The following is a 27737-nucleotide window of genomic DNA, read 5'->3' on the forward strand; positions in this document are numbered from 1 at the left end:
GAAGACCAGGAGGTCTGGTCTGGCGTAAATTGATCATGGGTGGTGCATATGCAATAAAATGAAACTCTGAAATCCTCTTAGGGTATGTTTCTGGTATGCCATTTTATAATGTATGCATAATTAGGCTACTAAAACCAGATTCAGTATGGGAAAAGACATGAAAGCAGAGCATTGATTACATGACTATGGGCGTTTGAATGTAATCAGGCCCCATCATCTCACAGGGAGTGGCACTATCAGGTGTGGCTTTGTTTGGATGGGCATGACCTTGTTGGAGGAAGTATGCCATGGTGGGGGTGGGCTTTGAGAGTTCCTATGCTCAGAATACTGCCCTGTAAGTCAGATGACTTCCTGTTGCCTGCAGGATGCAGCATCCTCAGCTCCAGCACCACATCTGCCTGCATGCCCCCATGCTGCCCACCATGATGACAATGGATGGAACATCTGAAACTGTAACTGGGCCACCTCAATGAAATGTTTTCCTTATAAGACTTGCTGTGGCCGGGCTGCAGAGATGGCTCAGCCGTTAAAGGCTAGTCTCACAACCAAAAGTATAAGAGTTGCTGTGGTCATGCTGTCTCTTTACAGCAACAGTAACCCAAATGCAGACAATGACCTAATCTTTCAATCAAAACAGAGAACTAACCAAACAACACTTCTTTATAACTAGCTCATCTTTCTCTCTAATCTGTATTAACAGTTTGCTCCGGATAGATCTCTTGCTTCTCTGCAAACCTATGTAACTGCTTATTTTCTTTCCTTTGGTAAGTTGCCAAGAACCTGGAAATACCTAGCCTTGCCCATGACCACCAGTAGCAATGTGAATTAGCTGGCCAGAAGAACATCCCAGGAAAGCTGACAACTGATATGCCAAAAAGATAAGAGGAGTAATTATCTATGTAGTGAAGCGTCTGCCTTGGTGCAGTTGCTTGTAGATCTTTACAGCTGAGGCTGCATGGGTTTCTGAATGCCTCCCCACCCCCATGAATATCCTAAACATACTTGTTTTGACATTATGTACATTTTCACTTTCTCTGAAGACCATTCTCCACACATAGCTGCTTGCAAAACCCCATTGTTGAGTCTGCCTGCTTTATTGGACTTAAAAGGCATGGCTGTAGTGAGATATTCACCTTGTCTGCACCTGTGGCATAAACCATGTCCATGGGGGTGGAGACAGGGCCAGATGTGACCTGGGGGAACTAAGGCTGAGGAGGGGGCTCACAGAGCTCTCTTGCTTGCAGCACTGGGACAGGAGCACTTCTGGACCAGGAACACCCTTGGGACTAGGAACCTGCTGGTGTTCATCTGTCTATGTTGTGAGTTATTTCTCCCTAAATAAACATCTATTTGGCCTATTTGTTTCTCCTGATCCTTATTAAACATCAATATCTGGTGTCAGAAGCGGGATCTGGATTTTTCACCGGACCTGGTTTTCACCCAGGCAGCAGACGCCGCTCCCTTCCCCCACCATTCCCAAATGGACACGGTCTCTTGCCTAACCAGGTGGACTCACCACAGCTTTGGGACAATTTGCCTCTGCCCTACAACTCCTTTGCCTCCACAGCGGCTCTGAGAAAGCACTCACTGCTTCTCATTTTTTGCTCATTTCCCCACTTTGCATTCACACATAGCTGCGTGGCGCCCGCCCTGCTTGTGTGTTTTCCTGCGGTATAGCGGCACCAGCCACCTGTTAGCCCTGTGGTCCCAGCAATTCCACAAGGCTCCTTTTACTCATTTGTTTAACAAAATTTTGCTTGCCATAGCTTGTTCAGAGCTATTCTACAGGGACCAAGATCAGAAGGATTGTCGCTGCCAGATGGTATTTGTTGGGACACCTCCAGGCATAACTACCACAAGTTGAGATCTACAACTAAAACCATCAAAGTTCCAGGACAGCAGAATTCACCTAAGGTAATTGCAACATTTTTCACAATTTAAGTTGATATAATATCTGAGATCAATTGTCCCATACCTATGGCGGATAATCTTATAATGCAGGATTTTAGGAATTCTTTTACTTCTTGTATAGAAGGAATGTTAACAGAAGAAAATCCTGACTTAACATATATATATATATATATATATATATATATATATATATATATATATGGTAATAGCAATGGGTTTCATCATCATTATGATATTTTTAAAGAAATGGTTTGAGATTAGAGCAAACAATAAGGAACTTGTACAAACCATAAGAGAGTTAGTAATAAGGATTCAGAATATGAAAAATGACAATAGAGAGCTAAAAAACAGAACACAAAACATTAACAATGATAATGGAAAGCTGAAAATTAGAACACAAAACATAGAATGTTTAGGGGAAAAAAAGCCCCTTTCCTTACTCTTGGAATTTGGGGATAATATTCATCTTCTTTGGGTTGGTTTTAGTTACTTAGGGTTGGGTATGGAAGGTGATGCTTAAACTCGGGTTTATCTTTTAGACAGGAATGGGTATGGTTGGGAAAGGTATGGTTTAGATGGGATATAGGTAGATTAGCCTATCTTCTCGGGAATTATTTAGTAAGAGTGAGATAATCGTATTATACAGCTTACATTGTTATGTATTCTTATTTGTGGTAATCTATGTAAAATTAAGTTTATATTCCCTTCCTGGAAGAATTGTATATTATATTTTGTCATATTGTGTGAAATCTTTCCAATTATCATGTTTTATGTACATTATTCTTACCACATTCTATGTATGTATACTTTTCTTGTATTCAAGACATTTTATAAATTGATACAATTGGGGATATTTATCTTGCTGCCCTTTATAGTTCTACCTCTTGTCTAAGCATTTCTACTTTACCTCTATTTTAGGGATTTACATATATATTGTTTAGGTATTTATCCCTGCTTTACTCAAGGAAGTTTTGATCAGTTTTTTTTTAGCTAAGTTCCTGAGTATTACATATTATCTTCACCCCTGTTTCCTTTAACTAGGAGATTAGTCAGACATAGATGCTTAATCTTCAATCACTTCATAGACATGCAGACATGGCACTTAAATGTTTTAATATTAGTACTCCGTTTACATGAGACACTATTGCTCCTGACAGCACCGTGCACTTTCCCAAAAATATGTTGGGCACTGTTGTTGCTCCTTCTGGAGTCCATCCTCTCTTTGGCTGATGGCCTCTTGGGCAAAGAATTGCCCCCACCTCGACCACTGATTTGGACATGCAGTCCTATGTGCTTGCAGGAGACAAACATAGAAGACTGCTGAATGCTGCCAAGTCAGGGTAAGACAGCCTTTTTACCTCCCTGTTTTGTTGTGGTCTGTCAGGTACTCTTGGCCTTAGCCAAAACTGGTTGTACCAACGTTGCTGTGAGACCTTGGGTGACTGTCCAGGTAGTTTACTGTTTCTGTCCTTGCTGCACCTTTTGGAAGTTGCCCATCTGCACTTCCCACCTACCCTAGTATTGTTTTCCTTCTCAGGTCTTTGATGATGTTGAAGATTAAACTATCACAACTATTATTCTCTCTTCCTAGTTAGATATATTAGGTACTAGACTTAAGCTTTCCAGCTCAGGACAACTCTATTGTAAACCCCTGTTTCGACTTCACCCTAGGACTTGGTAGTTAGGTCTTAAATTTGTATGTTTTCGATTTTCCTTTTCTTAGAGCACACTTGTTATTCACTATTTTGTATATGGTTTGTGTATCTAGCCCAAATCTTTTCTTTAGACTAAAAGGGAAATTGTAGTGAGATACCTTGTCTGCACCTGTGGCATAAACCACACCCATGGGGGGTGGAGACAGGGCCGGATATGACCTGGGGGAACTAAGGCTGAGGAGGGGGCTCAGAGAGCTCTCTTGCTTGCAGCACAGGGACAGGAGCACTTCCGAAGTCATCCTTGGGACTAGGAACCTGCTGGTGTTCATCTGTCTATGTTGTGAGTTATTTCTCCCTAAATAAGCATCTATTTGGCCTATTTGTTTTTCCTGGTCCTTATTAAACATCAATACATGGCTATTTTTCTTCATCTTGTCCACCTGTCTCTTCAACTGTCAAAGCTGACAGCTTGACTGCCCTATTTTTTCTTTAAATGTAAAATAAATGGTCCTTGAGCTTCTTATAGATACCAAGAATTTAAAAAAGGAATCCTGATCATTGGCAACACAACCACACTTGGGTATAAATCCTGGTCTTTATTTTTATGCATATTCTGTGTGTACAGGTACCTGTGGGGACCAAAATAGGATGATGAATTACCTGGATGTGGAGTTTCAGGTGACAATAAGCCATCTGATATGGGTGCTGGGAACCAACCTCAGGTACTCTGGAAGAGCAGCATATGTTCTTAACCCCCAAGACATATATATCTCTAGCCTTTACTTTTAATGAAGATTTATATCACCATATTCTCATGCTTCAAAAGAACTTGGTGCATAACAGAATAAAGGCGCTAAGAACCAACTGAAGACTGAGACTACAGAGACCATAGATTGAAGGATTCAGACTAATGCCCTCACCCCATTGGAGGATAGTTGTTGGAGAGTCAGTGTGGCCAGGAATATCCCTGGCAGGGCAGATTTTCCTCCTAGCGGGCAGGAGCAGGAAGCAGGACAAAAGGCTGGGATATCCACCTATCCCCCACTCCCTTGGACTCTGCCTGAGACCGTGTTTCACCCCAGAAGCTTCTGCCCATATGGTAAGTCAAGCCCAGAGGTTTCTCTGAAATACCCCCTTTCTTCTGACCTCAGCCATGCTGGCTCCAAGAAGGATCTAGGTCAAATGTCCAAGGAGATGTAGCCAAGCAAAGATGGGAGGTAGAACAAGCCCAGCCCTAAGAGTTTTCTATTTCAATATAGTTTTCACAGGTCCAAGGTCTAATTTAAGGATCCACTTGTCAAGACCTGTGTAGGTTTGTGGTGCCATTGCATGGTTTTGCTTCATTCACAGCAAGAAAAGTACTCAGTCTTGTCATCACGAATTTGCCTGAGTGCACTTCTAAGGAATGCTGCTATCTCAAACCCTTCAATGCTCTTGTAACCCAGGATTTCCCTAGAACCAAGTATAGTTCTGGTTCGAATTGTGGGTTCTGGATAATCATTGGATTTGGTAGAAGGCAACTGACAGGTAGAGAGTGATCCCTTGATAAACAGGGCCTTAAAAATGCTAAGCAAGTGCTCTCAGCCTCAACCATATGGCAAGCCCCTCCCTGGTGAGCTAGAAGCAAGAGTTCTACCACGGGACTACATCCAAACCCATACGTTTTAGACAGAGACCTGCCAAGTAACATAGGATGACCAATATCTTGTAAACATCCTGCTACATCTGGCTACAAGTGCTGGGAATTATACATGTGCAGCTATTTTGCTCAGTTAATAAACAGATTTTAAAGCAAGCCTATGTGGCACATGTAGATGCTATCATCCTCCAGTCCTCAGCTTTGTCACATGTGAAAACACATGCTTGCATACCCACAAACTCAAACATACAGTAGTCCCAGTGTTACTGGAAACTTTGCATTCCCTCTTTTGTTTCCTATTCTTGTTAATAAGAGAATTTTAGAGTGGACTTGGAGAGAGGGTAAGGACAATATTAATAGAGTTTGAGGGGAAAAACTATAGACAAATAAGCTTTAAATACTGAATGTTGCCCAGGACGAAGAGGACCTTTCTCTTCCTCCTATGCACGTTCACCATCTCTGATCCTGCCCTTTCTCTACTTCCACAGAAGCATCTGTTGTCATCTGTATCTTCAATGATGACCATTCCAAATGAAGTGAGATGGACTCTAGAGAATAATTTTATCTCAATTTCTGGCTAAGGGTGTTGACCATGGTCTTGAGTGTTTCCTGGGTATCTAATTTTTTGAGAACACTCTGGTCAATTCCATGGCCCATTTCTTAATTGTGTTGTTTTCCTCTAGTTGTTTCTGTTGTTGTTGCTCATTGTATATTCTAATAACCAACCCTGTATAGATATGTAGCTGGCAAACATATTTTCTCCCACTGTTGTACAGGGTTAGTTTCACATCCCAGTTTTCAATTTTTGGTCTATATGCTGCTAGAGTCCTATTCATAAATCCTTACCTAAATGTTGGTGTATACACACTATCTTCCCTCTAGCAGTTTCAAGGTATGAAATCATATATTAAAGTTTTTTAATTGGGAATGATTCAAATTTTTGCATACAGAAAAACTTCATAGCTGCTGAGATGGTCTAGCTTCATTGACTATCCAGGCAAGACTTTGGATAAGCTCCATACTTTCCTATCACACAGAGACTAAGGAAAAAATAATGCAGCTAGCTCTTTCAAGACTTGACAATTATCCCTATTTTCTTGAGGTACCCTAAAGATGCCGTCACCCCCGGCAACAGGAAGCAGTCTAGAAAACATGATGTACATTCCCAATAGGTAGGGTGGATGGGTTTTGATCATTGGGTAGATTATGGATGTTTGCCATTTTTAGTGGGGTTGGTTACAAGTTGTTATTGGTCATGGTCAGGGAGGAAATTAAGTAAAGGAAATTAGATTCAGGGATCTCATTCTAAAAAGAAAAGGGGGATATAAAGATGATGGAATAAAAGAGTAGATTAATGAATCTACTTTCAAACTAAAAAAGCAACTATTAGCCTCAAATATTTTACATTTGTATGAATTTTTATATTAACACAAATGTATTTTGTAAAATTTTGTTATACTGTATTACATGATTTTATTTCTTGTTTAGGCATTGTATCTATGCAGCTCATTTAAAATGTAATGGAGCCCCCACCCATTTCAGCCCCAATACTCAGCAGGCAAGACTCCTGTAGGCAGACTGCTCCACTCCAACTCCCCTGCCCCATTGGACCCTGTAATCTACAAGTCCCAGCATGGGATCAGAAGCCCAGAGAGGCTTCTGCCTGCACTGATTGGACAAAGTGGTAAACGGCTGATCTGCGAGTTGGACAGTCCCATCCCTAGGCCCTAGGACTCAAGGCACATCCTGTGCCCCTCCCCCACCCATCACAACCCCACTAGCCCTTCAGTGGGCAAGAATTCTGTAGGCAGCTCAAATATACCCCCCCCCATTGGACCCTGTAATCTACAAGTACCACTCTGTACTAGAACCATCCACTCTGGCATCAGCAGCCCCTGGAAATATAGACATGACCTATACCAATTGGATGAAGAGTGGCCCCCAGAGGAATGGGCAACACCTGCACCAACTGTAGGAAGAGATGGGTAAATGATAGTGAAGAAAACATTCAACAACATAAAGAGCAACACAGCACCATCAGAAACTAGTGGTTCTACAATAGCAAGACATGGGCATTCCAACACAGATGAAGCAGAAGAAAATGACCTTAAAAATAAAAATAACTTTATGAAGATGATAGAGGTCCTTAAAGTGGAAATAAAAAATTCCCTTAAAGAAATGGAGAAAAAGACAAACAAAAGGAAATTGAAAGAAATCAATAAATCCCTTAAAGAAAGCCAAGAAAAAACAAACAGACGAAGGAAACAGTTTAAGACTTGAAATTTTAAAATAGGGGCAATAAAGAAAACACAAATAGAGGGAGTTCTGGAAATTGGAAATCTAGGTAAACAAACAGTAACCACAGATATAAACATAACCAACAGAATGCAAGAGATAGGAGAGAAACTCTCAGGCACTGAAGATAATAAGACAGTGAGATAGATTCATCAGTCAAAGAAAACAGTAAAGCCAACAGAGTCATAACACAAAATGTTCATGAAATCTGAGATACTATGAGAAGACCAAACTTAAGAATAGAGATAGAAGGAGAATACCAACTCAAAGGCACAGAAAATATATTCAACAAAATCATAAAAGGAAAGTTTCCCAACCAAAAGAAGGAAATACCTATGATAAAAGAAGCTTACAGAATACCAAATAGACTGAAAATGGTGGAAGGAGTCACCTCACCATATAATAATCAAAATACTAAACATACAGAATAAAGAAAGAATGTTATGAGCTACACAGGAAAAGGCCAAGTAACATATAAAGGCAGATCTATCAGAATCACACCTGACTTCTCAATGGAGACTCTAAATGCCAGAAGGTCCTGGACAGACATTTTTCAGACTCTAAAAGACAATGAATGCTAACCCAGACTAGTATAGTCAACAAAATTTTCAATCATTATAGACAGAAAACAAGATGTTCCACAACAAAACCAGATTTAAATGGTATCTACAAATCCAGCCATATAGAAGTACTAGAAGGAAAACTCCATGAAGTTAGTTGCAACCTTGACAACACAGGCAATCGCTAACCCAACACTAGCAAATCCCAAACAAGGGAAACACACACACACACACACATTACCACCACCACAAACAAAAACCAAAAAATAACAGAAATTAACAATCACTGGTCACTGGTATCCCTTACTATCAATGGACTCAATTAACCAATAAAAAGATACAGGCTAACATAATGGACACAAAAACAGAAGCTGATCTGCTGCTGCATACAAGAAACACATCTCAACATTATCTCAGAGTAAAGGAAAAGACTCTCCAATCAAATGAACCTAAGAAGCAAGCTGATGTAGCTATCCTAACATCAAACAAAAAAGATTTCAAACTAAAATTAACCAAAAGAGATGAAGGATATTTCATATCCATCACAGGAAAAAATCCAGCAAGATGAAGTCTCAATTCCGAACATTTATGTCCCAAATACAAGGGCACCCAAACAGTTAAGAGAAACATTACTAAAACTTACTAAAGTCACACATCAAGCCCCACACACTAATAATGGGAGACTTCACATCTGATTCTCACAAATGGACAGGTGTGCCAGACAGAAACTTAACAGAGAAATAAAGGAACTAAAAGATGTTAAGACTCAAATGGGCTTAATAGACCATCTAACCCAAACACAAAAGAATATACCTTCTCAGCATCTCATGAAACTTTCTCTAAAATCAGCTATATACTCAGCAGCAAAGCAAATCTCAGCAGATTAAAAAAAAAAAAAATCAACAAGAACACAAATTACAGAAACCCCCAAGTTTACAGAAACTAAAAATACCCAAGTGAATCACCACTGGATCAAGGAAGAAATAAAGAAATTAAAGACTTCATAGAATTCAGTGAAAATGAAAGCACAACATACCCAAATTTAAATGGGCACTATTAAAGCAGTGCTAAGAGGAAGTCATAGTTCTAAATGCCTACAAAAACAAACAAACAAACAAACCAAACAAACAACAAAAAAACCAAAACAAACAAACAAACAAAAACAGAGAATAGTCACAGTAGCAACCTAACAGCACACCTGAAAGCTCTAGAACAGAAAGAATCAAACTCACCCAGGAGGAGTAGATAACAGGAAATAATCAAATTGAGGGCTGAAATTAATAAAATATAAACAAAGAGAACAATACAAAGAATTAATGAATCAAAGAGTTGGTTCTTTGAGAAAAATCAACAAGATAGACAAACTCTTATCAATATATTGTGGTAACTCTATCTAACCAAACAAGTGAAAGACCTCTATGACAAGAACTTCAAGTCTTTAAAGAAAGAAATTTAAGAATATATCAGAAAATGGAAAGATCTGCCATGCTCTAGGGTATGTAGGGTCAGCATAATAAAAATAACAATCTTACCAAAAGATTCAGTACAATCCCCATCAAAATCCCAACAAAATTCATCACAGAGCTTAAAAGACCAATACTGAATTTCATTTGGAAAAACAAAAACCCAGGATAGCCCAAAGAACCCTGTACAATAAAGGAACTTCTGGAGGAATCACCATTCCTGACTTCAAACTCTATAGAGCTATAGAAAACAGCTTGAATTGGCATATGAGCAGACACATGGACCAATGGAATCAAATCTGACATTAATCCACACACCTATGAACACCTGATTTTTGACAAAGTAGCCAAAACTGTACAGTGGACTAAAGAAAGCACCCTCAACATATGGTACTGGCATAACTGGATGTCAACATGTAGAAGATTGCAAATATATCCATATCTATCATCATGAACAAAACTCAAGTCCAAGTGGATCAAAGACCTCAACATTAATCCAGATACATTGAATCTGATAGAAGAGAAAGTGGGGAGTAGCCCTGAACACATAGGAACAGGAGAACTTTTCCTAAATATAACACTAACAACACAAACACTGAGATTGACAATTAATAAATGGGACCTCCTGAAACTGAGTATGTAAAATTGTAGTACTTAAAAGCTATTTAAGAGAGGTTAATAAGTCATCTATCTATAACAATTGAACTTATAGTCATATTAGATATTTCAAGGTCAAACATATATTTTGGATAGATGGTCTTCAAATACTTTAAGGAACTACAGAATATGACATTTAAAATGTTTTAATAACATAAGGCTTTTCATGATAGTGAGACATATCTACTTCTGGCAGCACTGATTTACTTTTAAAAAGGATAGTGGCATAGAAGAACCTCCATATGGAGTTTGCTTTCATGTGGCAAAGTTGGTCATTTATGTAAGAAACTGCCTTTGCCTCGACTGCTGACAGTATGCTGTCCAAATTGGATGAGCAGGTCATAAGAGAAGGTAACTGCCAAAGGCCAGTCCTTTAAAATTCCTGCTTCACAGAAAACTGTCAGATATTCTAGACCTGTAGATCAAAGATATATGCCCCAAGTTTGCAGAGGAACCTTGTGGTGACTGTCCAGGCAGCCAGCTGTCTCTGTCATTTCTTCGTTTTGGAAGTTGCTTGCTCTGCACTTCCTGTTTAATCAGTTAATCCTTGAGTCTCTAATGGGGTTGAAGATTGGATAGTTATAGTTTTTTTTCCATTTTTGATAAAAAATGAGGTACAAAACTTTGGACTCATTAAGATAGGATAGACAATAGAGCATTTCCTCCAAATATGCCAAATACAAATGGAGTGGACATTTTAATTCTTATCCGATAATTGTTTATTGTATATAGTTTTACTATTTTAGAGCTAAAAACCTTTCCTTTTTATTTAGACAAAAGGGGGAAACGTGAGGTATTTGTGCACTGTGCAAAAGTGTATTGCTATGACTGGTGTAAAAAAAAGCCAAATAGCTTGGCAGGACGTATAGGCAGGATTTCCAGGGAGAGAAGAATCAAGGTGTCTGGGAGATGCCAGCTAGACATGGAAGAGTTAGATATATGGAATGGTTAGAGTTGAAGCCACATGTTAGAATATACATCAATAAAAATATGGGTAAATTTATGTTGTAAGAGCTACTTAAAAACAAGCCTAAGCTAAATGGCAAGCTTTCATACTTTTATGTCTTCATGTCATTTGGAAGCTAGTTGGTGGGATGGGGAAAAATTAGTTACAGTAACATATTTCTCTCTTTAGCTGGTTCTATTCCTTATACTCAGTTCTTGGCAGGCATCTTGTGGCTCTGGAATCTACTTCCAACAGCTTGCGGTCTTCACTGCAACCTGGCCTTCACTTTCACAGCCTCATGCAAGAGCCCCCCATAGCATTTTTACAGGGAAGACAGCCCTCCCACACATTACTTGATCTTAGTGGCTATCAGAAACCACAGAAGACAAATCCATGATCCCTTCCTCTTCGTCTTTCATTCTTTAAAGGCCAGAACCATGAGGATAACAGTGCCACTTGAGACCAGCACTTGTTCCCTTAGAACACAGTTAGCATTAGTGTTGGCATGCTGTTGTTTTTTCAGGAGCAGGGCACCTCACAGCTCTACCTTTTTCACAAGTTCAAAGCTTAGCTGGGTGAAACTCATCCAATTGTTCCAGTACAAAGCATAAGAACTCTTCATAACAGGATCAATATTCCTAACAATTACATCCTCTTTCAGCTCATGCTCTGGCTGTTACACTGGGCATCTTAGGCTCCTTTTCTCTCCAAACTACATTTTGTTTGTTTTATGATAAAGACTTGCCTAAGAATTTTCAGTAATAGCCATACTACAGAGCCAGCATTATATTGTCTTGAAATTTCCAAAATGAGTCTGTTACTTGTTTAATTTTCCTGCATGCAAGTTCTTAGGATACTGGCAGAAGGCAGCAGATCCTGTGCCAAAGCATCACATAAATGGACTATAGTCCAGTGCTAATAGTCTTATTTCCCTCTGAAACCTCATGATCCAGGCCTCCCCTCTCAGCACGCACCATTATCTTCCTATGCCTACTAAAACAGTTTGTTAATGTCTGCTTATAATAGTCACACACTTCCCTCCCCTAATTTACTCTTCCACGTTCCTTCAAGTAAACAAGATTTCCAGGTTGTTTGCAGCAACAGCCCAACTTTTTGGCATCAAGTTCTGTATTAGTTACTTTTTAGTGGCTGTGATAAAATACCACAACCAAAGGAATCTTAAGGGAGAATTTATTTTGGCTTATAATTTGAGAGGGCTAGATTTTCATACTGGTGAGGTACAGCATCTCAACTGCATATAAAAGGCAGAAAGGACTAGAAATGGGGTGAGAACATAAACTCTCAAGGCCCACCACCAGTGACATACATCTCCAACAGACTCCATACCCTTAAATAGCACCACCAAGTAAAAGTTCAAATACATGATCCCATGGGAGATATTTCTTATTCAAAACACAGGGAAGTTAAAACAATGATAGCTTGAAGCAGCTTGTAATACTGTGTCTAGAGTCATCAAGCAAAGAGCAATGATTGCCTTGGTCAGTTTGCTTTTCCTTATACAGCCCTGCATTCTAGCCCAGGTCAAGGCACCACCATGGTGGGTATGCATTCCCACCATAATATAATAATTCTCCCCACAGGTTTGCCTGGAGGATCACATAGGTTATTCTTGAGCTGATCAAGTTGACAACTAAGATTAACCAACAACTTGAATTTTTGTAAATAATTTGATGTCCAAAGATGTGAGGGAAATTTAATTTCTTTTCTAATGACATAATCTTTACATTTCAAAGATTTTATGATAAATGTTTGATAATAAAGACAGGTGAACTATGGCTTCATATTTCCTTCACTGTATTTCTCATCTTTGTTGAATTTCTGGTGCCAGTAGGGTCATCCAAGTTCAATGAAGACAAGTTTGGCACCTGGCTTAAATTGTGACAAAAGGTATGCATATCTTAGAATGCTTTGCAGGGTTTCACCATCTAGTCCTGGCTGGCCTGGAACTCACAATGTAGAACACATAGGCGTCAAACTCACAATTGCCCATCTCTGCTAGGATTTGAGGCACATGCTATTACACCCAGCCTTTTTGTTTCAATGACATGGCATTTTGCTGTCTTGCTGAGGCAACTCTTGTATTTCAATAAAGCTGTAGCACCAGGACATTAATTGATTAGCAATGAAAGCATGTGTCACTACATGGCTAATTATTTCCTTACATGGTTTCTCACTTGCAAGTTTCTAAAATAAAGGATGGCCTATCAACTCTCTCAGTTTTTCTATGTTCATTACTTTTGTGTGTTCCTTCAATTGAGATTTCAAATGCAAAGTGATACAAAATTACATTGGAAACTTTTTCTGTATTTTTCACATTCATAGTTACTCATCCACATGTATGCACTGACATTAAGATTTCATAGATTTCTTTTGTTTATATTAGAATTTTCCCAATATAGTATTTGTATTTTTGGGGAGAGGGGAATGTCATATAATGCATCCCAATCACATTTGCTTCCCATTCCTCCCAGGTCCAACCTCCCACCCTTGTGCCCTGCCCACCAAATCCACCAAGTACTATTTGTATTGCCCATATACTCATTAGTATGGTAAACTCATAGGGGCCAGACCCTTAAAGATAACAGAGTCCTATCCCATCACCTTGCCAGAAGCCAACAACTGTGAAGAGCTATGCTTCAGCATCTTTATTCTAATTTTTAAGGACTCTCCTAATGGCTTCATGCTTAGTTTCTTTGTGTGTGTGTGTGTGTGTGTGTGTGTGTGTGTGTGTGTGTGTAGAGGTTGTCACAGAAGCCTTCAATGTCTCTCATTCTCAATTATGAGTCTAGAGTTATTGATACCACTAGAACAGATTGTTATTATCCAAAACAGCCAACAGCAGCCCAGATCATGAACTTCTACATGGTTTCCCCAGGTTACAAAGACTACAGACATCCACATGATCTCCAGCAACATCATGGCCCATGAACCTCATCATGGCCTCCAGGGGCAGCATGGACCACAAACATTAACTAGGTTCCAGCATGGATCATGGACATCAACATGGCTGCATAATGGACCTCAACATGGTCCCCGGAGGCAGCATAGACCATGGACCTCATTATGGCTTCGACCTCATTATGGCTTCTGGTGGCTTCACAGACTTTGGACATCAATACAGCCCCCAAGGCCACAGCACAGATCATAGACATCAACATGGCATCAGAAACCATAGACATCAACGTCTCCTATGGCAGCCCTCATCACAAACTCTGACATGGCCCTCAGCAGCATAGACTTTGGTCTCAACATGGTCTCTAGTGCCAACATGGACCCCTGTGGTGGGGCAGACCACAGACATCAACATGGTCTCCTCTTAGTCAGTCAGCTGAATGTGAACTTTGCCCTCCAAACCAAGATTGGCACCATTGGTGGTGGTCTTGGAGAAGAGAGGCACTCAGGGAAGAGATGGGGTCAAGGGGTTGTGTGCTCTTAGATTAAGTAGAGAGGGGCAATCATTTCTTGTTCTCTCTGGATTTCTCAGGTTTATTTCTTAATATTTATTGCTGAATTTTATTTTTCAATTAAAAAAAAATCCCAATTCTTACATTCTCATCCATGTGGCCTCTTGTACTGGACAGATATGACTTAAGAATGAATGTCTTCATTCTACATTTTTAAGGCTTCTTGTCTGTATGAGGGCACTAATGTGCCTTGAGTGATGACTTAGAAAAAGCTTAACATCTCTCCACACATTCATAGTGCTTCTGGTCTGTTTATGTTCTCTGATGCTACAGAACTGTGACTTGCATGAAGTACCCTGCATGCTACAGCCATGGAATTTCCTTTCTCTTTCTTCCTTTATTTTTTGTTTTTGTTTTGTTTTTGGAAAGAGTTTCTCTGTAGCTTTGGAACCTGTCTTGGAACGCACTTTGTAGATCAGGCTGAACTTGAACTCAGAGATCCACCTGTCTCTACCTCCCGAGTGCTGCAATTAAACGCGTGCGCCACCAACGCCCAGCTTCACAGGATTTCTTATTCAAATCTATTCTCAACTGTGACTTGTAGTATAGTTTCTCATTCTTTCCATTCTCAGGGCTCCTCATTTGAGTTGTCTGTTACTTGTAACTTGAAGGAAAATGCCATTCTGCATTCCTTTCCTTTAAAATGCCTGCCACGTGCTCATGTTCTCCAATGTTCAGTGAGTTGTGTCCTGCAGTAGCAGGCTTTTCTAAACTTTTTACATTCAAACTGTTCTTACCTGTATGAGTACTTTGATGTCGAGTGAGGTGTGGCTTTCGGGAAAAAGCTTTCCCACATTCTCTGCATTCATAGGGTTTATCACCTGTATGAGTTCGTCCATGTACAATGAGTTGTGACTTATAATAGAAATATTTCCCACATTCTGGACACACATATGGGTGTGTATCTGTATGTATTGGCTGATGCAGAGTGAGATGCGACTTGCAATAGAACACTTTTCCACAGTCCATACACTCGTATAGCTTCTCGCCTATATGACCCCTCTGATGCAGAATGAGTGTTGACTTCTGGTAGAATGATTTCCCACATTCCATACATTCATAGGGCTTCTCACCTGTGTGAGACCTTTGATGCACAGTGAGCTCTGACTTGGAGTAGAAGGCTTTCTCACATTCTGTACATTCAAAGGGCTTCTTCTCATCTGTGTGAATTCTCTGATGTCGAGTTAGGTGTGATTTATGGTAGAAAGATTTCCCACAGTCCACGCACTTAAAAGGCTTCTCGCCTGTATGAGTTCGCTGATGTACAGTAAGCTGTGATTGGCAGTAAAAGGATTTCTGGCATTTTGTACAATCATAGGGCTTCTCATTTGTATGAGTTCTCTGATGCAAAGTAAGGTGTGCTAATCGGTAGAAGGCTTTCCCACACTCTGCACACACGTGAGGCTTCCTGCCTGTGTGAATTTTCTGATGTTGAGTAAGGTAAGACTTGAGGGAGAACACTTTCCCACATTTTGTACATCCATAGGGCTTCTCACCTGTGTGAATTATCTGATGTACAGTGAGTTTTCCCTTAGTGTAAAAGCCTATTCCACATTTTAGACATTCATAGGGCTTCTTACCTGTGTGAATTTTCTGATGTTGAGTGCAAAATGACTTGCCGCACTCTGTACATTCATGAGGCTTCTCATGTGTATGAGTTCTGTGATGACTAGGGGGTTCTGAGTTGTAGGAGAAGGCCTTTCTGCATTCTACACATTCACAAAGCTTCATATCTGTAGGTGCTTTCTGATATTCTGTAACATGTGAGTTCTGGAGGAAAGCTTTCCTGCATCCCTCACACCCACAGCTTATCTCCTCTTCATGAAGTCTCTGTCCTTTATCAACAGTTGACTTACAACTGAGAGATGTCTTACATGTGTGAGGCTTCTGACTCCCAGTGCACTGTGATTTCTGGGAAAATGTCTTCTCATAGGTTTCATTTCCACAGGATTCTGACCCTTGATGAATCTTCTGTTGCTCCTTTAGCTCTGCCTTCAAATAAAACAATCTGTTATATGTCTTATACCTTCAAAGAGGTCTTTTTCCTGGCTTATGCTCTTGAGGTTCTGAGAGGTATGATTCCCCCAGTCATGTTTATATTTCTCAGAAATATGTACCTTGTCATTTACTGAGAGGTATGATTCCCCCAGTCATATTTATATTTCTCAGACATGTGTACTTTGTCATTTACTGAGTTATGCTTTTAGATCACAGAGTTCCAAATATATTAACAGTGGTTTGATAACTTCCCATGACCCATATTCTTGGGCTACATACACAAGTGTCACTTGAATGAATTTCCAATATTTAATGAATTTATTATAGATATCTTTATGTATCAAACACATTGAGTTAGCTTACAATGATATTACTGGTCAAATATACTAAAGATCTTTGATGTTATGCGGAAGATATGCAGGATGCAAGAGAGGTTTGCCAATTGCACCCTATAAATTTATGAAGTTAAATATCAAGAAACATTCTTGAGTGTAAGGAATATGTGAGTATATATGTTTATGCATGTGTGTCCACCTTTATGCAAGTGTTCATCATGTGTGTGTTTGCAGGTGGGGACCAGAGGTTGACATCAGATACCTCTCTCAATTACTGGTCCACCTTATTTTTTGAGAAAAGGTTTCTCATTAAATGTGGAACTTGCTAATATGGATAGTTAAGATGTCCCACAAGTCCTAGGCATCCTTCTTTCTCAATCTCCTGAACACTAGGATAACAGCTGCCTGTTGCCGCTCTCTGCTTTTTATATGAGTTCTGGAGACAAACTTAGGTCCTAATGCTCACAAGACAGCACCTTACCCTGACCCATCTTGCCAGCCTCACATCAAATTCTTATGGATGATAGGTTCCCCTCTTTATGTTCAGGTTTAAATTGCTAAGTGTTCAAACTGAATGTTTTACTTACAATCTTTTCACTAGATGCCTTGGCTTGAGTAGTTCCAATTTGCCACAAATGCACCCTGTGATTTTCTTGGCTGGTCACACTTGGGGCAGTCAATATAGGAAGATCTGAAATTAGATTAAAAATATCTCTATTCATGAATCACACTTTAGTCTTTTCATACAATGCTAAAATGAAGTGGGCTTCCCCCACCCCCCATAGGAGTTTTAAAATAATATTTACTAGTAATGAGTGTAAACATTTTTATTACTTCATGGATTTGTATAACAAATGAGACTAGCAAACACTATATGCTTGGTCATGTCTCTTACATTTTCTTCTGGTGAACACAAAGACAAGCTATTTACCTCTTTCTCTGCTGTGGGTTTCAAGAGTAATTTTCACATGGCTGCTCCATTTCTCTATGGTATTAACTATACATATAATATCATCTATGGCATTCCTCTTTCGCATGTGAAAGATTTATTTTTTTAAGTAGTTATATATAAGATGTAGCCACAGCCAAATGTTCTCTCTCCTAAGAAGGAAGATACGTTAGGGAAAGGATTCCTACATATATGTGTTTAAAAGGTTTACATCACACTGGGTAAAAGCAATAGAATATTCCATGGGTTTTGTGAGGCAAAGCATCTTCCTCCAAAGATAGAAGACAGCTTCTCCCAAACTCTCTCTTTAATGCATTTTTACATATCTCCTCCACCTTCTAAAACAATAATAAGCACGTTCATGAAAATGAAACAGCTGCTGGTCAGTGGTGGCACACACTTTTAATCCCAGCACCCGGGAAGCAGAGGCAGGTGGATTTCTGTGAGTTGGAGGCCAGCCTGGTCTACAGAGCTAGATCCAGGATAGCTGCCTGCCTCTGCCTCCCAAGTGTTGGGATTAAAGGTGTACACCACCACACCCTCAAATGCAAACTTTGAAAACCTTACTTATCACATATTAATTGTACAATGCACTCTCCCATTCTTCCCCATCAGCAGGCTCATTACTCCAGTTGAATCCACCCCGTTACTGATGAGTTTTCTTCTTGTTGACCTTTTTTGCTCAACATGCCTTCACTGACCTGGGAAGCTCCTGTCTGAGGATTCTTCTACATTCCAAGGCCCAAGTCCTTGCTCCAACTTGAAGATCAATTCAGGTTTTTTCATACAGTGCCCTGTAAGTATGAAGTAATAGACAAATGATACCAGAGTGCTGAATCAGGTCTTCAAGATAACAAATAGCACCAATTTATGAATGACACTGTGATTAACAATTTTAAAGCTTCTGGTAGAGTTTATTCTCACATTCTTTGTTGACCGGAATACTATCTTCAGGGTCACTCACTGCATGATAAATAACATGAAGTGATGATTTAAAGAAATCAGAAGCAGGACATGTAGAAAATGAAGTAATAAGCCATGAGCCACGTGGTAGAACTTAGATAAGAAATATGGGTTAATTTAAGCAGTAAGAACTAGTTAGCAACAAACCTAAGCTATCAGCTAAGCATTTATAATTAATATTAAGTCTCTGTGTGGTTACTTGGGAGCTGGCTGGCAGTCCCAGTAAAAAACTGCCTACAACAGTGGGTTAAGTTGCCAAAACTGATAATAGGGATCCAGTAAAAAATCTTGGTCATTTAAATAAATTTCACATTGCTTTTTTTCTATCTTAAGAGACATATTTGTCATGACAGCTTAAAATCATGTAATTCCTTCCCATTTCTGTTGCCTTTGCTTAATAGTTGTTCACAATTAGCACCAAACAATTGATTACAGATGAATTTATGGCACCATGTTGTAAATCTCTAGAATTCTGTGAGTTTCATAGCTCTTCAGTTGTACTTACATGTTATGAGTATGTAAATGTGTTTTAGTTTTCCTAACTGCAAGCACTCCCAGTTAGAAGTTATTGGTTATCCTTTAGGGGGACTACTACCCAGTTCCCACATAAATACATGGAGACTTATTCTTACTTATAAGTGGCCGGCCTTAGCTTGGCTTATTTCTAGCCAGCTCTTCTTAACTTAAAATTACCTTGTCTACCTTTTGCCTCTGGGCTTTTATCTTTATCCTATATATCTTTTTTAACGTCTTACTCCATTCCTTAATGTGTGACTGGGCCCTGGAGTCCTCTTCCTTCTCTTGTTCCTACATCTTTTTCTCCCAGATTTACCCCCCCCCCATTTATTATCTCTGCCTGCCAACCCCACCTATCCTTTCTCCTGCTGTGCCATTGGTCATTCAGCTCTTTATTAGACCAATCAGGTCTTTTAGACAGGCAAAGTAACACAGCTTATACAACAAATCTTTGCATAATATTCTACAACCAGAAGTCAGTTTCAATTATTGATAAGCTTTTGTGTTAGATTTTTATATAACAAGCTTATTAAATATATTTTTATGTTGGGGGAGAACCAGTCAAAAGCTTTATAGAAGATGAACAGGGACTGGGGAGTAAAATTATAAGATTCCAAAGTGATTGAGAAAGCAAATATTTGGGGCTGGGGAGATGATTCCATCAATACAAGGGCTGTGCAAGCATGAGGATCTGATTTCAGATACATGGCACTAAGTAAAACACAAAACAATGACAGCAAACATTAGTCTGTAATAACAGCACCCCTATGGAGAGATAGGAGATGGAGACAGGAGATCCCCAGCAAGCTCACAGGCCACCTAAACTGTTACATACAGCATAAAAACAAGAAACAACATCTCAAGGGGGAAGACAAGGACCAAAATCTATGGTTATTCTGTGACCCCTATGTATACACACATGGCATATAATACATCACCTGCTCCCAACTCCCTTACATTGATTAAAAAGAAGGAAAAATGCCCTATTCCAAAAGAAAAGGCAAAAGGCATTATAATGTCAATGAAATATATCAGTGAAAACATTTTATATCATGGGATAGATGAGCACATCCAAGTCCAGAAAGCTCAAAGGCAGCCTAACAGATTGACCAACAATGGCTCTGTGTCGCATTTCAGTGAAGCTGGTAAAACTCCAAGACAAACAGAATTCTGAATATTCCAAGGACAGTGTAATGATGCTGCATATCAAAGAACTACTGGGGGAACAGTCAAGCTCTCAGTTTTTCAAGCTAGACAAGAAAACAGCAACCACATAAAAAATTATAAAAGGCCAAATGCCGTTTTATGTTCCTTAATCCCAGTACTCAGGAGGGAGAAACAGGTGGATCTCTGTGTTTGAGGCAGCCTGATCTACAGAGTAAGTTCCAGGATACGACAGCCAGAGCTGTTACACAGAGAGACCCTGTCTCAACAAAAAACCCAAAATAATAACAACAAAAAACAAAAGAAAAAAGAAGAAAAGTTTATTTAAAAAGGATCATGCGTGATTCATCTCAGGGATCCCATTATAACAAGCCCCCAGACCTCAGCACAACTGACTCCATGACGGAAGGAAGTACCATAAAATGCATCATATAAACCGCAACAGCCAAAAGTAAACAAAGCCCTAACCCATCAAATGCATAGTTCTGGGAAAGTACCTAACTGAACCAACCTAGAACATGGTTTTTGTGCTTAAAAGGCTCAGGGTTACACCGGGATCATGAACAGCCTGTGTAGTTGCCAGGCCTGCCAAAAGACTTTCTTTTGGTTTAACCCATGTGGTTACCTGACAACACCACGTGTATCACACAGAAATCCACGAGTTTAAATCATCACATTTATACATTAAACAATAGATAACCATATGAATGCATTGATAGATGTATACAGGGCAGTTTTAAAAAATATGGTGGTGGTGGTGGTGCACACCTTTAATCTCAGCACCCAAGAGGCAGAGGCTGGATCTCTGAGTTCAAGACCAGCCTGGTCTACAAAGTGAGTTCCAGGACAATCAGGGCTACACAGAGAAACCCTGTCTTGAAAAAACAGACAAACAATAATAATAATAATACCCCATCTTCACATAAACTCATTGTATTAGATATGACTATTTCCACACAATAATGATTATATATAACAAATTCATAGCCTACAGCATAAGGAATGGAGAAAGCAGGAAGTCATTTCCTCTAAGGTCCCGACATGACAAAGATGTGCTCTTTCACCACTACTGTCCAACACAGCACTGAGGCCTCTAGACATCTGTATCTGATAAAGAGACAAAGGCCACCGAATGAAGAAGGGGGCCGAAGAGATGCCTCAGTGGTTAAGAGTACCCACATGGTGGCTCACACCATCTCCCGTTCCAGGGGATCCAGCGCCCTCTTCTGGCCTCCTCAAACAACAGGCATGCATGCACACACTAAATATAAATAAAAATAAATTTAAAGTAGGAAGGAGAACACAAGAAGTGTTTCTAGAGAGCAAATAATGTTACTTGTAGAAAAAAATTAAGAGCTCAAAAGTGTGTGTGTATATAACGACGGCAGGAGCATTTCTGTGAATTTGAAGCTAGCCTTGGTATATACAGTAAGTTACAGGGCAGCCAGGGTGGCAAAGTCAAAGTAAGACTCTCAGAGAGAGAGAGAGAGAGACAGAGAGACAGAGGCAGGCAGGCCACGTTTTAAAAGTTGCAGTGATTTTACTGTTTCTTTATTTGTACTTATCTTTTGCCATTCTGGAGATTGAATACAGGATCTCAAGACATGCAAGAAAGTTGTTTACCACTGGGCTATAACCCTGGCCTATTTTTAATAACCAATAAGTGAAAGGTAAGTACAATGAAATTAAAAATGCCGAGAAAAATAAGCTAGAATGACCCATCCTTGAAACAATGAGAAGATCCCAGGATTCAGAACACTAAGATAAGAGAAATGCCATGAGACCAGCTTGGGATACATGGTAAGTTTAAGGCCATCCTGGGAAACAGTGAAATTTTGTCTCAGAAAATCAAGAAAAATAAACAACTCCTTGCCAAATTGTTAAATAATATGTTATGTAAAGTTATAGTATGATAATCTTCAGAGAATAGAAAAGGAAAAGGGCGTCCTAAACAATCTTATTGTTTCAAACAACACACTTCTCTAACTGTGAAAACCTTGCTCAAAACAAACTTGAAGTCCTTGTGTATTACCTGCCTCCAAAGTGCCCTACAGAGATAGGAACTGAAAGGGCAAAGTCCTGGTATAAGAGGGACACGTAAATAGGGAACACAACAGAAAACCTTACATAGTTAGTGTTATGCTTTGAACCTAAAATGTCCTCCAAAGACCAGGTGTTAAAGACTTGTTGGTCTCTATTTTCTGGAGGTGTTAGTGGAGAGAATCCAAGAAAATGATGTCGTGAGGAACCAGTCTAGAAGGGACTGTCAGCTCTGCAGTCCTTCCTGGCTGCAGAGTAGGGTGAGCAATTTTTGCAAGGTCATGTGCTGCCACAATATTCTTCATCCAGGCCAAGCTCCTCACCATCTTTCCTCTGTGCTTCTACCGGCCTAAGATCTACCACAGTGGGACCCAAGGGAAAGCTTTCCTGTTTCTTAAGGCAAAATGCATCCCCATGTTCTTTTCTGACATCCTAGCCAGATAAGTTAGATTGCCTTCTCTAAAAAAGCACATAAAAGGGCAGTCAGGAAAGTTCAAAAGTGCCTGGCATGTAGTGAAATCCCCACAGCCATCACTGATGGGCCTCTTGCTGATGTTACCATGAGGGATCAGAAACCAGGAGTCAGGAAAGCTCAGGGATAGCTGCTATCAGGGCTGCCAAGCAAGCAAAAAGGGCCAAGCTGGCACAAGTGATAGAAGGACAGCAGCCAAGCAGTGAAGGTCTTTGTACTTCTAGTTAGTGGAAAATGCTAAATAGGTAGTTCAGATTTTTAAATACAGATGCATCTGCAATTCTAAAACAAGACAACTAAAAGCAAAACCACAAGCAAAAGCAAACCGTTCCGCCTTTTAAATTATCCCTCCAGCGTTTTGGTCAGTGCAATGGACCACTAATCATTACCAAGTGATTTCTAACAAATCTCAAGAACTCATATTCACAAGGGAAGTTCTCATGCGTAAATTGTGCTAAGAAACAGGGCATCCACAAGCCAAGTAAAGAGAGGTAATGATGTTTCATCATCACTGTAGAAGTCAACTAAAAGTGAATCCGGTGTTAAGCATGAGAGTTAAAACCATGAAGTTCCTAGGAGATATGGGCAGCATAAATGCTGAACAGAAGCAAGAATCAACACATGGGATGACAGCAATCTCAAAATCATCTATACAGAAAAGTAAGCAATTAATAGAAGAAATCAATTTACAGAATAAGGAAACACTGTTAAATTACTCATTAACAAGTCATTAATTTCAATAACATATAAAGAATTGAGCACCCCAAAAATAGGAAGGGCCTTTATATTCATAGTGAGTAGATGTTTCCCAGAAAAGTCAAAGACATAGAGAAATGTGCAGGCACACATGTATGCACATGCACACACACACATGCCTTTATGCTATTCAACTTCAAAATAAAATGACAGCAAAGGAGTAGAGATGAAAACAGCGTTTCCTCTCGAGTATGAAAAACGACATGATGGGGATGGAGCAATGATGAGTGCTGGTTTCTAGAATGTACATGGAAGTGATGAGTAACATGTTCTACACAACAGCAAGTATTACTGAAAGCAATTAAATTACAATAGAAGTAATGTCTAAGCTGCTAAACTTGCCTCTTACATTCATCTGATCATTATAAATGATAAAAAGTGCCCTACAAAACCACTGTTCTCAAAAACACATACACTATTACAACATGTCTATCAAAATGTATAATATGAAATTAGTATTAAACAAGCAATGATTCCTATCTTATCAACCTAAAGAAGAAAGCAATTGTCTTAGAGTAGAACTCTGAAACACTCACCCAAGAACACCAGGCTGCTATAATTCTCCAGCATCACGTCCTTGTACAGGGTTCTCTGGGCAGGATCCAGCTCCTGCCACTCCTCCAAGGTGAAGTCCACAGCTATGTCCTCAAATGACAGCAGCTCCTGTAATGACACATTTCTCTTCAACACAAGTCTTCAGCTTTTGGAACAGAAAGTGGGGGTTCATTCTATTCTGAGTGTGGGTCTCACAGCAGTGACATTTGAATTGTTTAATGGGAGAAAGGAATATCAATCACAAAAATCTGTTAATGTAACAGTTTCAGAAAACATGCACAGAACTTTCCTGAGGATTACAACACAGACAGCTATATCTGTGTTTCCCCAAATGAAGTCTCCAAGTCCCCTGAAATCTTCCACTTTCTTGAAGGAGTTGGCCCATGTACCAAGGACTTCAGTTTATACAATACAGAAAACCCTAAAGCTCTGGAAACAAAGGCATCTGGCCCTGTGCAAGCCTCCCTGAATCTAAGAACACTTAGATTCACTTAACTACTTCCATGGTAAATTAGTTGAAAGGGAAAAAAGACTTAGAACTCTGTCTATTCACCAACAACTCTAGGATGCTCTCTTCCAGTGGCTTTTGACAGCTTGGATTCTAACAGACTCACACCACATACTGAATGCATCAAATAGCAGGATGCCTGCATTCTAAATGTAACTATAAAAAGTTAAAAAAAAAAAAAAAAGACAAATTATAAGTGCTGAGAGAAAACAGACATGCCAAAGAGGAAATCCTTGTACTCTGTTCTTAATGTGAAAATTAGAAAAAACCATTTTATAAATTGACATTGCAGATCTTTAAAACCTTAAACAGATCTACCAAAGGACTCAGCATTCACTACTGCTGGGATGTATCCAAAGGAGCAGAACTCGGAATGTCAAAAACTGCCTTAATGGATGAGGATTAGAAGGCCAAGGCCAAGCTCTGCAACATAAACTGTAGTACACAAGAACCTGTCTCAAAAAACAAAAACAAAACTTTTAGCTGGTTGTGGTAGTCCAAGCCTTTAGTCCTAGCACTGGGAAGGCAGAGCAAGAAGCAGACAGGTTTCTGGGGGTTTGAGGCTAGTCCACTCCACATGAGTAATAGGCTCAGCAGGGCTATACAGACCCAGTTGCCAAATAAAGGAAATAAAGGAAAAGGTTTCGCATCCATGTTCACCGTGACACAGTGCAAACACGGAAAATGGGGGTGCTTCTTAGATGGGGTGCAGAAGGTCGTTCTTCCCAGCTGCTGCTCTGAGAGGCTCCAACCCCACCTCAGGCTGCTGTTGAAGCAGACTAGGAGCTTTTTACTGGGCACTCCAAGAGGGTGGAGTAGGCATCTTAGGTCAGGCCATTCTGACACTTGAGGCCAGGAAGGCAGTGGTGGGAGTGGGGACACACCACCCTTGGTGATTTATAAGGGGAAACTCCAGCCAAAGGCATACTGATTCTGTGTCTGAGTCTGAGCAAAGGCACAAACATGGCTTCGGGGGTGGAGGGGGAGTCAAGTGAATCTTCTCATTTAATTCTTAAAAAAACCTTTGCTCTAGGACTCAGAGAAAAATGACAAAATACAGTCTGTTTTAATATATCATGATGAATAAAGGGCTGATCAGGCTAAGGAACAGAGAAGTTGACATGGGAATGCTTGCATGGAGGTTGAATTTCAGTGTTTGGTTGCCAGAGGAATTGATGGTGTTCATCAGGGTGCTGGGTGTGAAGCCCTGCTCCCCATGCTTCTAGAAGGCTCGGGGTAAGGAAACGGCATATAGGGAAGAATTGAGAGAGTAGAGAGAAGGCCATCTTGATTCCACAGTCTCCACAGGCTCTGGAAGCGGTCTGCTACTCCTCAGCAGAAGGAAATGGAGGCCGCTTAGGCGGGGCCTAACTACTGACTTCCTTTCTCTTCCTTCCTTTCGATCCTCACTGGGTCCAGAGCGCCACCAACTCTTGTCTCTCCCACCCCAAGCAGTTTGGTTTGGTTTTTTGTTTGTTTTTGTTCCTTCTGAGAACTCAACGCAAGTCGTGGATTTTGGCCACAGAAAAGAATTTCACAATGAGCCAGCATGAAGCTTTGGCAGCAGACACTTACCTATCACGTGCCACAGACACATAAATGACTTGAAACGGCTAAGCGTCTAGCCAAAGTTACCCAGCAAATGGGGTGGGAATCGGGATTACCATCTGTAGCAATCTCACAACCTCAAGAAAATGCCCATGTGAGGAAGAGACTGTGAGAAACCCAGAGAATCTAAGGTAAGATGGTCTGCTGACCGCAGAGACAAACGGCAGGATTTAGATCAGCAATCGAGAGAGGCACTGATTCCGTGTAAACGCCCGGGCTGCCGAGATGGTCCGAAGGAGGAGAGGCTGATAAAAAAGAACCTGGAGAAACCAACCTCCAGAGGCCTAGCAACTCCATGCCCTCCTCACCAGGCATTAACGCCTGCAGTGTGGTCCCATCACCCCGGCGGCACAGGGCTCTGCTGTCCCCTGAACACCTACCCAGCCGCAGCAACACACAGGCGGGCAGACCCCCGTGGCGTGCCCAGGCCAGAGGCATCTTACCACCGAGGGTCAGGGCTCCATCGGGACCACAAAAGGTCACCAGGGTCAGGACACAGAGTTGGTGACACAAATAGATAGGGCCCCAGCAACTGGGGGACAGGATCGAGCCTGACGTCCCAGGGACAGACAGACAGGCAGACAGGAGATCGTCTAGGCTCCAAACCTAGCTATGGATGGCGGAAGCCACCGGGACAGAGCTGAGAAGCGGAGGGGCATAGACAACGCACAGCCAAGGGGCAGGGCCCAGACGCGAGTTATCGCTTCCCTCCCCGTCCCGCAGCACACGCGCTCCGGGCCAGAGCCGCGGAGTCCCCGCGCAGAGGCCAGGGACACGACAGGGCGCCCCGGCGCCCAGAGCCCGCCCAGCTCTCGCCCCACGCCTGGGGACCACCTGCCTCAGACTCACCATCTCCAGATCCCGGGGCGCCCAGGTGGAAGCACTCACGCGGAGAGCCGCAGGGCCAACACCTGGACAGGACCCAAGATGGCGAACAGGTGGCGCTCAGAGAGCCAGGGGCTTCCAAAGACTGAAGGCCCGCCCCCGCCCTCGGCCTGCGCGTTTGATTGGACGTTCCTCACCACAGGGACCGCCCCAGACACAGGGCTTCCCGTCCCACCTTCTCAGACCCTAAGCGACAACGAATGTCACCAACCATAGGTGACTTTACAGACTGGCAAATTCAGCAGTTTCCTGCGGAGAAACCAGCCCCACACGTTTTACACTGAACCTTCTACTTAAGGTTAACCTTCTACTTAAGTTTATGTCATCTAATACGTGTCTATAAATGGAAATAGTATCATGCTTTTTTTTTTAACAGC

At 40.8% G+C, this 27737-nt stretch overlaps 2 protein-coding genes across 2 annotated transcripts in view; one reads left to right on the forward strand and one right to left on the reverse strand.

Moving 5' to 3' along the window:
* The window catches only part of Prkcsh (protein kinase C substrate 80K-H), a 283668-nt gene that overhangs the window by 253701 nt on the left and 2230 nt on the right, over positions 1–27737 (forward strand). The window lies entirely within an intron of this gene.
* On the reverse strand, positions 15206–26913 carry LOC127231316 (zinc finger protein 25-like). Its single transcript, XM_051196849.1, has 5 exons — positions 26638–26913; positions 24341–24467; positions 18595–18687; positions 17532–17635; positions 15206–16603 (listed from the first exon to the last, which is right to left on the reverse strand). Exons 1-5 carry the CDS (start codon positions 26911–26913, stop codon positions 15206–15208), a joined length of 1998 nt encoding a protein of 665 aa, XP_051052806.1.

The sequence above is a fragment of the Phodopus roborovskii genome, unplaced genomic scaffold (assembly GCF_943737965.1).
Source record: "Phodopus roborovskii unplaced genomic scaffold, PHOROB, whole genome shotgun sequence".
Lineage (NCBI taxonomy): Eukaryota > Metazoa > Chordata > Mammalia > Rodentia > Cricetidae > Phodopus > Phodopus roborovskii.

What these genes read in the sequence shown, in the direction of transcription:
- LOC127231316 (XM_051196849.1), bottom strand. Translation starts at nt 26,913, where the DNA reads ATGCCTCTGGCCTGGGCACGCCACGGGGGTCTGCCCGCCTGTGTGTTG. An exon ending in TAGCAGCCTGGTGTTCTTGG is followed by an intron (nt 18,688 to 24,340) that starts GTGAGTGTTTCA and finishes TCATACTTACAG; the next exon opens with GGCACTGTATGAAAAAACCT. An exon ending in CTCAGACAGGAGCTTCCCAG is followed by an intron (nt 17,636 to 18,594) that starts GTCAGTGAAGGC and finishes ATCTAATTTCAG; the next exon opens with ATCTTCCTATATTGACTGCC.